Source organism: Achroia grisella, unplaced genomic scaffold, assembly GCF_030625045.1.
Source record: "Achroia grisella isolate CSIRO2021 unplaced genomic scaffold, CSIRO_AGI_Agris_v1 utg241, whole genome shotgun sequence".
Classification (NCBI taxonomy): domain Eukaryota; kingdom Metazoa; phylum Arthropoda; class Insecta; order Lepidoptera; family Pyralidae; genus Achroia; species Achroia grisella.
Window position 1 is genome coordinate 262,029 of NW_026712734.1, and position 16,312 is coordinate 278,340.

General features: G+C 34.0%; 1 protein-coding gene across 1 annotated transcript; it reads right to left on the reverse strand.

The window, feature by feature from the left end:
* Positions 1-2,185: 2,185 nt before the first annotated feature.
* LOC131842620 (uncharacterized) lies at positions 2,186-6,233 on the reverse strand. The gene is made up of 3 exons (XM_059191198.1): positions 4,676-6,233; positions 2,819-4,610; positions 2,186-2,630 (listed from the first exon to the last, which is right to left on the reverse strand). The coding sequence occupies exons 1-3, from the start codon at positions 6,231-6,233 to the stop codon at positions 2,186-2,188; spliced, it is 3,795 nt and encodes a 1,264-aa protein (XP_059047181.1).
* Between the last annotated feature and the right edge of the window lie 10,079 nt (positions 6,234-16,312).

A 16,312-nucleotide genomic window follows, 5' to 3' on the forward strand; every position in this document is an offset into this window, starting at 1 on the left:
TAGGGTGGTAAGATTTATTGGTAATCACATGTATTGCCTACGTATGTATGCTGATAGAACTGATCTAAATAACTATTATTGTTATACAATTGGAATATTGAGTATGAAAGGTTGAGACGATACGCCTTTTGGAAGGTTGTTACTGTCTATCGGGCATCAAACCATCAGTAATGTTTTGTTATATCTCAGAAATATAGTGATTTTACACAAAAAAAAACGTAATATTGGTTTACCAATATTTTATTACACAAAAATTATTTTTAAATACCTAGGTCTAGTATAATTAACACAGTTGTCTAACAGTACCGCTAAATCTAATTCATTAGTGTATTTATAATATTATAGCTAAATATATTGTACCCTATAGTAAGTACTCATGGTGAATATGTAGTAGGTATATGTACACTACTTACGTGTAGATTTCCAAAATAACGAAAGATAAACAACACTACACTAACAGTTTCAATGCCATTTGCCAATATACTATTCACAAATTATTCTCAACGAAGAATAATCATAATCATTTTCATAGATATCGATAACAAATGTACTTACTTTGTAACGATAAGGTTAATCAGTGCTAGGGTACATTTATTGATTATTTTAGTATTATTATCTTTGCAACAAGCATTGAAAGAATCGGTGTACCTATCTGTTATGGACCAGGTCATTATTTAATATATTTTAATAGGTTTGAGAATCAACATTAAGGATGTATATCCCCATCCTTAATGTTGATTCTCATACAACTCGTGCTACTATTAAAATTTTCTACTACAATAACTAATTAAACTCATTGAAATTTTGTCCATAGAATTTGAACCTACCCTATTAACCTACTTATTTTATGTTATGTTTTACAATTATATATAATTCTAAAAAAATTTAGAATTACAACAAATGAAAAACTCTATTTTCACCAAAAAAAGAACCAATCTTTAGCTCAAAGAACAATACAAAACAGTTTAAATATTTGAAAAAATGTTTTAGATATTGGAATCATAATGACTTGTAGAGCGGAATGTGAATATTTACGGCAAAATTTCTACTGAAAGTACTGCTTGGGTGAGGGAGTCCCAAGGTGTCTGAATAGAGATAGAACGAACATCGTAATGTTATTGCGTGGACAGAATCCTCTTAATCTTTTCGTTCGTATTTTAGGTTGCTTTTAGCAGTACTTTCTCTCGACGTATTGTAAGTTATAAAAAGTTGTAAACTGAATTACCTACACTTAATTTAATTATACAAAACAGACTCCTTGACGACTGTCATAGATAATATAGAGGTATCCACGCTGACGACTTCGTACAAATATATCTCGATAAAACCTGTGTACCTACCTGGATATATTTGGGCGATGTTTTTAGTAAAGCAATTAACACGATATATAGATTTAGAATAAATAGCATTTGCACTAAATAATTTTTAATTCAAGTAACATTGATCATCATCAGTGATAATAATAATTATATTTTTAAATAGATATGTACGATAAACTGCGATTGATATATCAATCTACTAGATATATAACATATGCTTGCTGTTTGCTTTTACTAAGTACTAGCTGATACCCGCAACTTTGTCCGCGTGGTATTTGTTATTCCTTCGATTAATATTTTAACCTCCTGATTAGGTTGGCTGACTTACACGGGAAAAAGCTACATGGAGCTGGCTGTGCAAGATAGCGCTGAAACTGATATCTATGTCCCTATGACAATACGCAGCATCTGCCCTTGGGTTTTGTTAATTGTCATAACGCGTAACACAAACTCACTGGAAACTGTATACGTTTGAAACGGAAGGGGTAATTATTCTGAATTAATGGAAGTTAGGGTGTAAAACATCTCTCGCAGAAACCACACCCCATCAAAATCAGAGAAGTAATTTATAGAATAGAATAGAATAGAATAGAAAAGAAAATCATTTATTCAAATAAACTTAATGTGATGGATTGGATAATTCGATGATGTTGTGATATATGATATATGATAATAGGTTCTGGGACAGCAGGTACATAGGACGAATGGATTTATATATAGAAATAAAATATTTTAGGAAATTCCGAAAGAAAAATATAATGTCACTTTTTTGCAATAATAATTTTATAATACATTACTTTTTAAATATAAAAATTAAACTAAAAAGAGGTTTCATAACATACACCCCACCTTGCGTGTGCGCAATGCTAAAGAACAACAATAAAATAAAAATAAATCACAGGTTTAGACGTCGAGGCAGTTTCACAGGACGACCAGAATGTGTTGTCTTTGTTCAAAAGATTGTCGGGCTCAAGAGCGGGATCTGCGACTTTATCATTTGACCCTGATGACTGTGGAAACTGAATACTCTCTAACCTCGATAACTCTAAAGGAAATAAACGTTGCAGTGCACGAACACGTTCACCCTTTGCTGTTTTAACACGTGCTACCCTACCGACATTATCAACACCTAAACATATCTCTAAAATGAGACCTAAAGGCCAGTTAACGCGCTTCAAATCATCTGAACCTATAAGCACGATATCCCCAGGTTGGAGATTGTTCTCGTTTTTAGTGTTCTTTTGTACTAGTAAAGATAAATATTCTGATCGAAATCTTTGTTGTAGATCTGTATTAATTTTTTCGATATAACTATAACGAGTAGTAAGGTTAGGTGATTTAACTTGGTTTAAATCAAACGTAGAAGTATTGCCTACCTTAAGAAACATAGCTGGAGTGAGAGCTTTAAAATTTTCAGTACTATTTACTATATAAGTTAGAGGACGTGAATTAATGACAGCTTCTGTTTCGCAAAGTACAGTAAACAATTTTTTTCTAACAGAGCAGCTTTGCCTAAAACTCTCCTCAAAATTTCTGTTATAGTACGAACCATACGCTCCCACCATCCACCCCACCATGGCGCTTGAGGTGGAATAAAGTGCCATGATATTTTTTGGATTGATATTTTGGAAGAAACGTCATCCCAATTAACAGTCGATAAGATATTGTTCGTCCCTCGAAAATTAGTGCCATTGTCACTATATATGATTCTGGGCCTACCTCTTCTAGCAATGAAGCGCTTTAAGGATAAAAGGAACTCTTCTGTACTAAGTGAAGAACATAATTCCAGATGTAAGGCTCGGTAAGTAGCACAAGTAAATACTACTATCCAGCACTTATCACCTGATTTAAGATATAGCGGTCCTGCTAGATCAACTCCTGTTACTTCAAAGGGTACTCTACATGTTACGCGGTCAGCAGGTAACGGGGCTAAAGGTACAGTACAAGCTTTAACGTTATGCCGTTTACATATAATGCATTCACGTACGACAGTTTTTGCTAATTTTCTAATACCAACTATCCAATATTCTTCCCTTAATATATTAATTAGAGTTTGAGTTCCAGCATGAAGACCAAGAACATGGCTCCGATGAACAAGTCGCTTCACTATTGAATTTGTTCCAGGCAATAACATCGGAGTTACGAAGTCTTCTGTATCACCACTTAGTGTTAATCTTGTTTTTACACGAATAATATTCTTACTGTCTTTAAATATATCCAACTTAAGTCTTGTTTTCACTTCATTGATATCTCCATATGTCTCTCTTTGTATTAAACATAATAACCGATTTTCTGCTTTTTCATACTCTTCTGCAGTAATATCCTTCTTATTCTGTCTATTACAATCGTATTTATTAAATCTTAAACACCATGCTACAGTTCTAACAATTTTTGAGTATTTTCCAAAATAAAGAAATCTGTCAGTAAATCTATAAACTTCCTGGACAGTTAAACATGTTTTCTTTATTTCTTTATTAACTTCACTTTCATCAGGAGGAACTTCACAATAAGGCCAAAGTTCTTGGGATTTCTTAAGCCAATCTGGACCTTCCCACCAACGACTTTTAAAAAGATTTTCAGCATTACAACCCCTCGATGGAAGATCAGCTGGATTGAGTTCACCAGGCACATGATGCCAATCATCTACGTGACTCCTATCTGTAATCTCTTTAATTCTATTGTGCACAAAAACATTAAGACCAATTCCCCGTCTAATCCATGCTAACACAATGCTGGAATCAGTCCAATAGTACTCTTTACAGTTTAATTGCAATGCATATTTTGCTTCTGTACATAATCGAGTAGCTAATAAGGCTGCAATAAGTTCCAGTCTTGGCATAGTGATGGGCTTTACTGGTGTAACCCTCGCTTTAGCAAGCACAAGTTGCACTGTTACTACACCAGCATATTCTGACCTCAAGAAGACACAACCAGAATAAGCATATTGACTTGCGTCACTGAAGGTATGAATGGTATTGTTACAATCAGACAGGTTACACTTGCTCAATCTTCGTGGAATGCGACATTTCTCAATTGATGATACTTGTTGGAGCCATTCTTTTGCAGACTTTTCTAATTCGAGAGTAAGTTCCTTATCCCAGTCCATTGTCCTTTCCCAACACTTTTGTATTAACAATTTTGGTATCAGTGTAGTAGGACAAAGAAACCCGATTGGATCAAAAATGCTCTGAGCCATCGATAATAGTACTCGTTTAGTAAGTTTTTTATCAATTTGTTTTAGAAATGGAACTTTACAATACAATTCGTCTGTTTGTGAATTCCAAGTTACTCCTAACACAGAAGTGTCTGTTTGATTTATATCTAGAGTAGGACCAGTAAACGTAACTCAAACTTACCTTCATTCATAATATTTAAAGCTTCGATGATAAATTTCTCCATTTCGACTTCATTATTCACACTAACAATGCAGTTATCAACATAAAAACTATTCTTCAATAGACTGGCCATTTCACATTCGTATTTCTCAAGATGGTACAGTATTGTAGCTGACAGGAGGTAAGGGCTTGTCGTAACACCAAATACTACGCGACGATGCCTAAAAACTTTTAGTTTTCTATCTGCGCTACCGGGATTATTCCACCACAAAAATTTGAGAAATTTACGGTCATCTGGGTGAATAGATTGTAGGAAAGCCTTCTTTATATCGGCAGTAATACCTATAGCGCCCTTCCTAAATTGAATAAGTAATTTGGGTATTAATTCTATAAGATTACTTCCTTTTTCGAGACAAGCATTAAGACAAACACCTTCTTTAGTAATTGCAGACGCATCGAATACCGGACGAATTCTCGTGGTAAGGCTAGAGTCTTTAACAACGACCTGATGAGGTAAATAATGGCCAATTTGCGGATTATCATCTACAACTTCTTCAATTATATTACTATCTAACCATTCTCCAAATACTTCATCATAAGCTGTCAATAAGCCTAATTTATTGAGTTTATTGGTAGTTGAATGAAGACGTTTTAAAGCTAAATTATAATTAGGAGATAATAAATCAGCTGTATCATTCCATGGTAATTTAATTTCGTACCTATCCTCATCATTTCTGACTATACTTTCTCGAAAGAAATTCTCGACTTCTTCCTCGCGTTTCCTAATACTTTTTACTTGCGCCTCATCTTTAATACCTATGGATTCTAGTTTCCACAAGTCATCAATATCAAATGAACAAGCGTGTACTGAAGTAAAAATAGAATACATACCGGAAGTAGGTCCCTGAATTACCCAACCGAATTTCGTCTCGATTACCACTAAATTATCACTCACATGTTCTGATCGCCCAGTGTACAGCGAACCTAAAACATCAGAACCAATTAGTAAAGAAATCTCAGTCACTTCATCAACACAATCAGTAATATTTATACCTTTTGCTTGTAGTTGTGACAAAAGTATACCTGGTTTCACCTTTGGCAAATTATCGCATATTGTCTTTTGCTCGAGTGCCTCTATTTGTAGTTTATATTTGTTATCAAGACTTTTACAGACCCCTCCGAATAAATTGTGCCTTAGGTGTTCATTGCCTGTAGGTACAATCTTTAGTTTGTCAATTACATCAGATCTAATAAAAAAGCGTTGAGCACCTGAATCTAGTAGAGCTCTTACTGTAACAACTTGATCTTCGTGAAATAAATGTAACTTGACGGTTTGCAATAGAACAGTACTCTGTTTTGTCGACTGTTTGAGCATTGACTTTTCATCTTCACTCTTTTTTGTTGACTTTTGTAATTCTACGCACATAATTGGGTAATGTCTCTTCTCACAGATGACGTATTTAGGATATTTCCTACATTTCTTCGCATGATGTCCAGTTATAAGACATATCAGACAGGAATTCTTTTTTTTAGAAAATCTTTTCGCTCCTCTAAATTCCATTTGATCGGTGTCTTGCATTCCGAACTATTATGCGTTGATTTTGCACACCACACACATTCTCTTATTTCATTATTGGTATGTGCAATAGTTTTTCTTTATTCCTATAGAGTGCAATAGTTTTTTCTTTATTCCCTTCTATATCCTTATAGATGTAGTTAAAAAACTGGCAGAAGGAATTACTGAATCCACGTTTGCAAAGCCTCCTCGTGATAAATTAATTTTTCTTCAGATTCTACTTCATTACGAACAAAATGTAACAATTGTGTCAACTGACTTTTACCTTTATCATCAGTAGTGACGTTTATTTGATACCTATTCCATGCTCGCAATATGTCTTCTGGCAGCGCTGACTCCACCATTGGAAATAAAAAGGCGGCATATTTGTCTTGCGTAACACCAAGAGACTCTAAAGCTAGAATTTGTGTCATTAACTTATCATATAGAGTACGAGTGGACATCTTACAGTTATCTTTCCTTTGAACAATAGTTAATTTTAATAACTCTCTAACATAATGTTCAATTATAAGTTCGTCTTTTGCATACCTTTGTTTGAGCTGCTGTATCACCTTAGGGTAGTTTTCGGCCGACGGAGGAAAACTTTCCACTAGATCTCTGGCACTACAACCTGTCTCAATACTTTGCAAGAGATATTGAAATTTATCTTCGTCGTCTATGTCACTATCAGCGTCAATCTTCTTAAACTGAGTCCAGAAGGGTATCCAGCTTTTTATCTCTCCGTTAAATCCTGCCAGCTGGAGTTTGGGAAGGCGAAAGTGGCGACGATGTCTTTGAGAAGTCTCTCCACCCTCACTATCCGCTTTTACTACAGTGTCAGATGCCGAAGAGCGGGATACGGTATGACTACAATATTCACTGACCTTGTGCTTCAATAAATAGAATTGACTATTGTAAGCTTCTGAAGATTCTAGATCCTTATCAAAAAAATTCTCGTCTCGCTGTTCCATATTCAACCATAGATCCATCAATCTATTTTGTAGTAACGTTAGCTCGTCGAAAATCTTAGTAATATTTATTATCTCCGAAGACATACCAACTTTATCTTTTTTGTCTAGATATTCTTCTATTTTTTTAGCTTTCCTTTGTAGTTGTACCTGGTCCATTTCGCTCACGGTCGCCATAATGTGATGGATTGGATAATTCGATGATGTTGTGATATATGATATATGATAATAGGTTCTGGGACAGCAGGTACATAGGACGAATGGATTTATATATAGAAATAAAATATTTTAGGAAATTCCGAAAGAAAAATATAATGTCACTGCAATAATCTTAGGAACTAACTTTCAAAATTTTATAATATATTACTTTTTAAATATAAAAATTAAACTAAAAAGAGGTTTCATAACACTTACATTGAAGCACATTTGAATAGTCATTACATTTTTTTTAATCTACCGCTCGTTCGGAAAGCTGTCTCATCACAAGAAGAACGAGCAAGAAACTTGCGAGTTGCTCTTATAAATAACTTTATTGTTACTTTAGATTTTTTAGTTTAAGTGTGTGAATACAAACTACCAATTAGCACTAATTCAATTAAATACTGAAATAGAAAAAATATTGAATATATAACCAACTGGTTAAACAATTAATAAGAGGAAATCAGTCATAGTGATTAGAGCAGACCAGTCCCTACAAGCAGTACCCGTTCACGAGTATGACGGATGAGCCAGCCATCACTGCGCTCGACCATATTTTAGGGAGCCCAATGACCCGGCCCACCACGCCGCCACAAGTCTGGACATTTTAGTGAGCATGACTACTCAAAACACTAGACCACGTCAAAGCTACTTACAATTGCCATCTGATAGTTATTATATTCACATTTTACATAAGAATGCATGCGGCAATCAATACAAAAACCGCTACGCTTTCATATTTCTAAAATCAATCAAGAAAGCAATGAGAAAATTAAATTATAACGTTGTATGCTAATAAACTAATTTTTACTTGATATGTTGTCATCTATGAATTCGTCTATCCTGTAATAGGCTTTCTTACATAAAAATTGTTTAATATACGATTTGAATTGCCTCTTTGTCAGATTTAATGCAGATTCTGGCAGTGTATTATAAAATCTTATGCAATTACCATAGAATGAATTACTGATTTTGTGCAGACGGCATTTAGGTAAAATAAGCTTATTTATATTGCGTAAGTTTCTACTTGTACAGTCTTTGAGTTTTTTAAAACTCTCTAAGTTCTTCCGTGTATACATGAGATTTTCATAAATGTATTGTGAAGTATATAATATATTATAATATAGTTTAGTCCCGTTGCATAATTTTGGAAGGCGTGAATTTCGTAACAAATTCATAGCGACGCCATTTTTTTTTCTTAATTTTATGTGATCGAAGTCCAGTAGCACTCAGAGAATCAAGGAATTACATTGGATAGTTGGTAGCGTCATCTGGCTCCATTCGGTATACTCCACTAGTTCTTGTTCAACAATGGTAAGCATATCCAAGTTGATTCTTGCTGCTCGGCCACTTCGCGGAATCAAAATTGAACTTTCATAAAATCACGAGATTCTTTTCATTTCATTCTCATGATTGGTTATTTGCCTTTGGTTAACATAAATGGAAGCGATAAGTTCTTCAGTGAACTAACAGTGTGGCAGGGATTTTCAGAAAAAACGATTTGCACGTCTTCATTGAATACGTTCTTTCGTCAATTTTTAGCAATAAGAAAATTCCTGTGCTTTTGTATTTCAGTCTGTCCGCGCCTATCATGTTCAGTGTTAAGTGCATCTGTGTGATTTGTCGCAAAAGGATTGGGGTCTTTAAGCATGCTTTTATCTTACAGACTGGCTCTTATTCTAGACAACGCTACAAGATCTATTTTGCCTTAAGCTCTTAATTATTTTAGTGAGTAAGGTTTTTACCGTCCAACCGGTGGGCTAATTATGTAACACGATATGAAATTGTTTCTGTTGAAGTTGTGATGCAATATGAAATCATTTCAATTTAAAAAATGCGATCAAGTAAGGTCGAATGACCGCAACATAAATCATTTCTATCGATAAAACACTACTATGAAGTTGCAGCGGAATATTGTTAATCCGACCAATTTAAAAAGTCAGTACATTAGATAGCTTATACCTTTAGAGGGATACATTTTAATTTATTGGGTTGTTACACTAGTTGGTTGATTTGAAACAATTTTTATTGCGTTCAAAAATTACAAAATATACTGCAGCGTTCACTTGTTCTTTTATTTTAATTTTATTAATAGACATTTAATAAAATAAAATAAAGAAAGTCTATTCTATTCTAATGAAAAAATAAGGTTAATAATTTTGAATATAAAAGCATATTTTATACAAACTATTTATAATCATTAATAATATTAATCTAACCTACAAATTAAATTTTCTTTTCTGCTATAGATACCTAGGTAAGTACGTAGGTATCCATATAAATTTAAAATGATATGGGCACATCTTTTTAAATTTGTACATAATTGTAAAAACTTTAAACAAATAAATTTATTTACTTTAAACAAATCACAGAGCATCATAAACGTTGTATTCCGTTCACAGAGCACCGTATTCATTGAAATAGTTTTTTAATTATATTAATATCATAATCAACCCTAATTTTATATTAAACATTTACTCTAGTTAATACAACATTCTATGTGATTTGGGACGAAAATAAAATATCGAATTGGCAACACTGATGTCGTGTTGTGAGTCGTGACAATTTTCCCATTTTAATAAATTTAAAACCTTTTCACGACTTTCTACGTAATATTTAATATAATAAAAATATATGTAATACTGAAAATTACCAAAACAAGATAAATAATGCTGCTAATGCTGATATTTTAAAGATTGTAACCAAAAGAAACACCTTCTAAATTGTTTCTCATAATGTAAAAACCGTTTCAATTCCACGCTGTCATTTCGGCAAAATAGCGATTACGTGACGTTGCAACGAGGTTACTAAATCGACATTCGATAGAAATAATTTTTATCGATATGTAAAGTTGCGTTTACGTTGCAATGCTAGTTGACAGCGTCAAATGGCGTCTATATGATCGCATTATTGACAGATGACGTCATTTTCACTACGTTACATACGAAAATCGTTGCGAACGAAGTTACATAATTAGCCCACGGGTTCATTCAGAAACAGAATTTCATCCCATGGCTAGTTCCACTGGATCATAGTTTATTTTCGCAGCATATTCTCTATTATTGTGTTACCCTTCTATTGTTGGCGGATACTCGTAGATGTAACCAAACCTTGTACAGCAATGTGCCGTACTCACCCTGAAGAAGACTTTCGGAGGAAGTCGAAACAATTGTTGCGAGATACGAAAACTTTGTAAGTTTTGTCGTTTTCTCTCGCAGAAGCGCCATCTATTGACTGTTTCAGAGAGCATTGTTTAGAATATTATGTACCTAGTTACGTTGAGTCCCTAAATAAAGCCTTTAATCACGTAGTAGTAGTAGTAGAGGAAATGTGCCTTCGATCCCTAATATATATTTTGAAATATTATTTTTAATTTTAACTATAGTGGCATTAAAAAATACATACATCCCTAAATTTTCACCCTTCTTTCAGCATCCCTTATTTTTTAATAGCGATTTTAATTTATATGGCAAAACAACGCTTGCGAGATCAGCTAGTATTTCATATATATTAATTAACAATGTAGGTAGGTATTAGGTAGTATAGGTGTTCTACACCTACCTAATACCCTTTGCATACTGATATATAAATATACAAATACATTATTTAAGTACATATTTAGGCGAACACCTTTATCAATCCAAATCAAAAATATCAGTTTATGTATGTGTCAATTTGTGTAGGTAGGTACTATACAATTATGATACATATTTATCACAGAACCAAGAATTTACGATAAGTGAGTGAGTACTCATATGTTTCGAATTACATACGTTGAGTGATGAGACATCTCATGTTATTTTCAATCAATTTAATATCGACTATATGTCAGGTGCGAATATTACCTTTAAGTTTTCAATAAACATTTTATGTTTAAATATTTAATTATAGCCATTATTTTCAATGGTTTGGCCTGGGGGTCTATCTGGCGTTGCTGTAGGGCCAATGTTCCTAACAATGGGCCCAGTATTGTAATGTAATGTAGCAAATGACTGTTGCTAAAATAATCCCTCTTTTCGTAACGTCGGTCCACCTTGCTGGAGGCCTTCCCACGCTGCGTCTTCCAGTCCGTAGTCGCCACTCGAGGACTTTACTGCCCCAACGGCCATCTGTCCTACGAGCTATGTGCCCTGCCCATTGCCACTTCAAAGTCGCAATTCTTCGGGCTATGCCGGTCACTCTGGTTCTTCTGCGGATCTCCTCATTTCTGATTCGATCACGCAGAGTAACTCCGAGCATAGCCCTCTCCATTGCCCTCTGAGTGACTCTGAGCTTGTTCATGGGGCCCATAGTTAGCGACCACGTCTCTGTGCCGTAAGTCATCACTGGCAACACACATTGGTCGTAGACCTTCGTCTTGAGACACTGCGGAAATTTGGACGAAAAGATATATCGGAGCTTCCCGAACGCTCCGAACCGAAACGAATCCGAGTTGGATTCGACGATTGACCTCTTTCTCGAAATTGGATCTACCTAGCTGGATAGTTTGCCCTAAGTATACGTAGTGATCGACAATTTCGAATGTAGAATCCCCGATTTTTACGGGAGCAGCATCAAACGCCCATGTCGTAGGGCGTTTGACATAATTTTCGTCTTGTCTATGTTCATCTTAAGACCTACTCCTTGTGAGATTCTACTGAGGTCTTCGAGCATTTTGCTAAGGTCTTCCAGAGTCTCAGCCATGACCACGATATCGTCGGCAAATCGAAGGTGATTGATGTACTCGCCGTTAATATTGATGCCCAGCCCACTCCAGTCCAAAAACTTGAAGACATCTTCCAACGCAGCGGTAAACAGCTTTGGCGATATGACATCGCCTTGCCTGACAGGTGGCAGGTTGTATTCTTCGGTCTTCTGAATTACCTGCCGCGGCGTATGAATGTGGTCTATGGTACTGAAGCCTTTTCGGAACCCGGCTTGTTCGGGATGCTGGAAGTCGTCAAAACTGCGCGCGAGACGATTCGTGATGACTCTCGAAAACAACTTATAAACATGGCTCAGCAGTGTTACGGGTCTGTAACCTACTTTTTAACTCTTTATTACTGTCTAATTTTTATATTTAATTAGTTTGAGTTTAGTTCAGTAGAGGACAGTTTTGACCTGAAATTCTATCGTCGGCGATTATTTATTGTAATAGTGGAATAAAGAGACTATAATAGGATATTCAATGAAAAAAATATACAAAAATTTAAATTTGAACTAAGTAATGTTAAAGATAAAAGGATATTCAATGAAAAAAATATACAAAAATTTAAATTTGAACTAAGTAATGTTAAATGGAACAAAATAATCGATATAAATAAAAATATACATCAAAATTATAGTATATTTATAGAAACATTACAGGAAATATTAAATAAATGTATACCCAAAATTACAATAGCAACTAAAAATAAGAAAAATAAATCTTGGTTAACGAAAGGAATAAAAACATCATGTAAAAATAAACGTTTGCTAAAAAAATTTATTTGTAAAATTGATAGTCCTATTTTAAATCAAAATTACAAACAATATGAAAAAATTTTGAAAAAATCAGTTAAATTATCAAAAAGTTTCAAAATATTCAAAGAATAAATAAATCTGAAAATAAAATTAAAACAATGTGGTCTATAGTTAAGGAAAATACAAATAAAAGTATTCGAAATATTAAAAAAAATATAAAATTAAAAATTGAAAATAATATCACAGACAATCCCACAAAAATAGCAAACTCATTTAATCAGTTTTTTGCTTCTATTGGAAATGATAATGTAAACCAAAGTCAGCCATTACAATTAAATAAATGTATGAGTAGCACCATCGAAAACTCTATGTATCTCAAACCGGTGGACTTAAAAGAAATTCAAACTATTATAAAAAAACTAAAAAATAAGCGTAGCTATGGCTACGATGAGTTTCCACCTGTCTTAATTAAAAAATGTGCTGAAGAATTGACGCCTATTTTAACCTTACTTATTAACCAGTCATTTACAGAAGGTATAGTCCCAGACCCTCTGAAAATCTCCTAATCAAACCAATTTATAAAAAAGGCGAAAAATTAGATATAAATAATTATCGTCCCATTTCTTTGTTACCAACGTTTTCAAAAATATTTGAAACTGCAATGTGTGACCGTCTATATTCATTTTGCGAAAAATACAATATCTTCAGCGAGCATCAGTATGGTTTTAGGAAAAATCGGTCAACTTCATTAGCAGTCTTCAAGTATATTAACGAAATAATTAATATCATAAACAACAAAGAATATGCCGTAGGCATTTTGCTCGATATGAGTAAGGCTTATGACTGCGTCCAATACAAAACGTTATTGAAAAAATTATACAACATAGGAGTAAGAGGTCCCGCTTATAAATGGTTTACCTCTTATCTCACAAATCGATCCCAATATGTACAAATAGACCATGTAAATAATCAAACTGGAAAAATAAAAACAGTAAGATCTCAACATTCAAAATTAATAAATTCAATACCTCAAGGAAGCGTCCTCGGATGTATATTGTTTTTAATATTCATAAATGATTTGCCTGAAGTGATAGACAGCCCCTGCACATTGTTTGCAGATGACGTTTCTGTTGTTGTTTCCTGTAAAAATAACCTAAACCTACAAAGTACACTGGATGGTAGTATGTTAAAAATAGTGAGCTGGTTACACTCACACAACTTAAAAGTAAATTTTAATAAAACTAAATTAATGGTTTTCCGTCCATTCCAAAAGAACCCGCTGCAAATTAACTACTCTTTCAATAATATTAAAATAGATTGCGTAGAGAAATATTCACTATTAGGTGTAAATGTAGATTCGAATATTAATTGGAAAGCGCATGTGCAGAGTGTGGCTACCAAGCTGTCTAGATTTACTTATGCACTACACCAACTAAAGATATCTTCTGATACCAAGACAGCCATGTGCGCCTATTATGCATATGCCCACTCTTTGCTCCAGTACGGCATATTGATGTGGGGTAATAGTACAAACGTGATTGATCTTTTTAAATTGCAAAAACGATGTCTCAGAATAATTGCTAACATAGATAACAGGGAAACTTGCAAACCATACTTTATTAAATATAAAATTTTAACTTTACCGTCAATGTACATATTAGAAGCGTGTCATTTTGTTAAATGTAATATGCACCTATTTCCACAATATACCCGCCCTCAGGCATTGCGACCGCAATGTAGATTAGCAAGACCATTCTCGAAGCTACAGTTATTCCATTCTGGCCCTTACGCAATGTCAATAAAAATTTACAATAAAATACCAATTAACTTAAAAGGTGAGGATGATTCTAAAAAGTTTAAAATAGCTCTAAAAAAATATTTAATCGCAAAGAGTTATTATGCGCTACAGGAATTTTTCAAGGAAAAAAGTTAGTTGTGTTTGTGCCTGTTTGTTTTAATGTAGTGATGATTTTTTTTTTTTTTTTTTTTTTATACTAATCAACGATACATATATATAATGTAAAAATTTAATTATGTAGTTTATATAAGATTTATTAATGTGATTGCTGTGCCCTTTCAGGGTTCATGTTTGATTCTATACTTTAGTAAATTAAGACCAATTTTGTTACAACATGTAATAGCAATAAATAAATGAATAAATGAATAAATAAATGAATAAATGAATAATAGATAGTAGAGAAGGTGGTGTGTACCGACCCCTGCGAGTTGTAGACAAATCGTTTTGTCTTGATTAATACCTTTTAATTTTATTATAAGCAGAAATTGTAACAGTTTCTTACTTGAAACAATCCCTTCCTCTAATCTAGAGGTATTGTTAATTGTTGACGTTTTGGAGAACGCATTTGAATGCCCCAATTTCGCTGAGAATATTCAAATGCAATGTGGCAACTACCACCTATCTCTCTCTCTCTATGTAATTTTGTTTACCATTGGTGTTTTCATCACCCGAGAGTTAGAAATATTAAGGGGCACACCTAGTGTGAAATTTTCAAATAATCGATTTTTTTTACGATAGGTTATACCTTTAAAAATAACATACTAAAATTTCAAATCGATATCTTAAATAGTTTTTGAGTTAAAGCCATTTAAAAGAGTAGCCGCTCGGCAGTTAGATAGTTGCATTGGCTACGGGATATACCTGAGCTATTGTTCGGAGTCTGCCGTCTCTTCCAACCCTTGTAATACGATTCCGGTTTTTGTTGCTTGATAGATGCAAAGGTAGTAATACTCAAAACAATAATGAAAGTTACAACGGTTTACTTTGGCACTTTTCACCAAAGCACCATCATAATGGATTGAAAACTATTGAATTAGCAAATTTTTTTGCAACTTCAATATTCAATGACGGTTACTCCTCAATTTTAAAGATATTTAATGTAATGGGAGTAAAAGTTGGACCTGCAGCAAGAGATTATACGGCTCTTAAGGATGAGACGAGACTACGAATCGCTGATCATCGCCAACGGGCTTGTTCAAAAGAGGGTCGATCATCTCGAAGAAGAGCTTCTTCAGCTCAACAAGCACTTTTTGTGGAAGAGGAAGGTGAATTATATGGGGCTGGAATAGCAGATTAGCCGTAAGTATGATTTTAATCCATTTATAACAGTGAAAACGATCATTTTATCTTTAAACGCGTTTTTCTCGAAACAGCATTTTTCGAATTTGCTGGAGTGATTACTCGGAGACAATCTCCTCTATATAGTTCTCCATACGATGACCCTCCAGTTTTTTGATCTGATCAAAAATCAAATTTTGGCAGGACAAAAACGACCGAAATTTTGGGAAAAATCTAACTTTTTTTTTCGACATGCCGCCATTTTGTCAATTTTTGATTTTTTTGTTCGCCCGTGGGTCACATCGTACAGACAATATGTTTTACTTTAACAAGAATTTTTTTTTTTAGGTTTTATCAACGGAGAGGGCTGCAATCACTCCAGCAGTGGAGGACCTTTTTTTGGCGCCGCCGGAGATCGC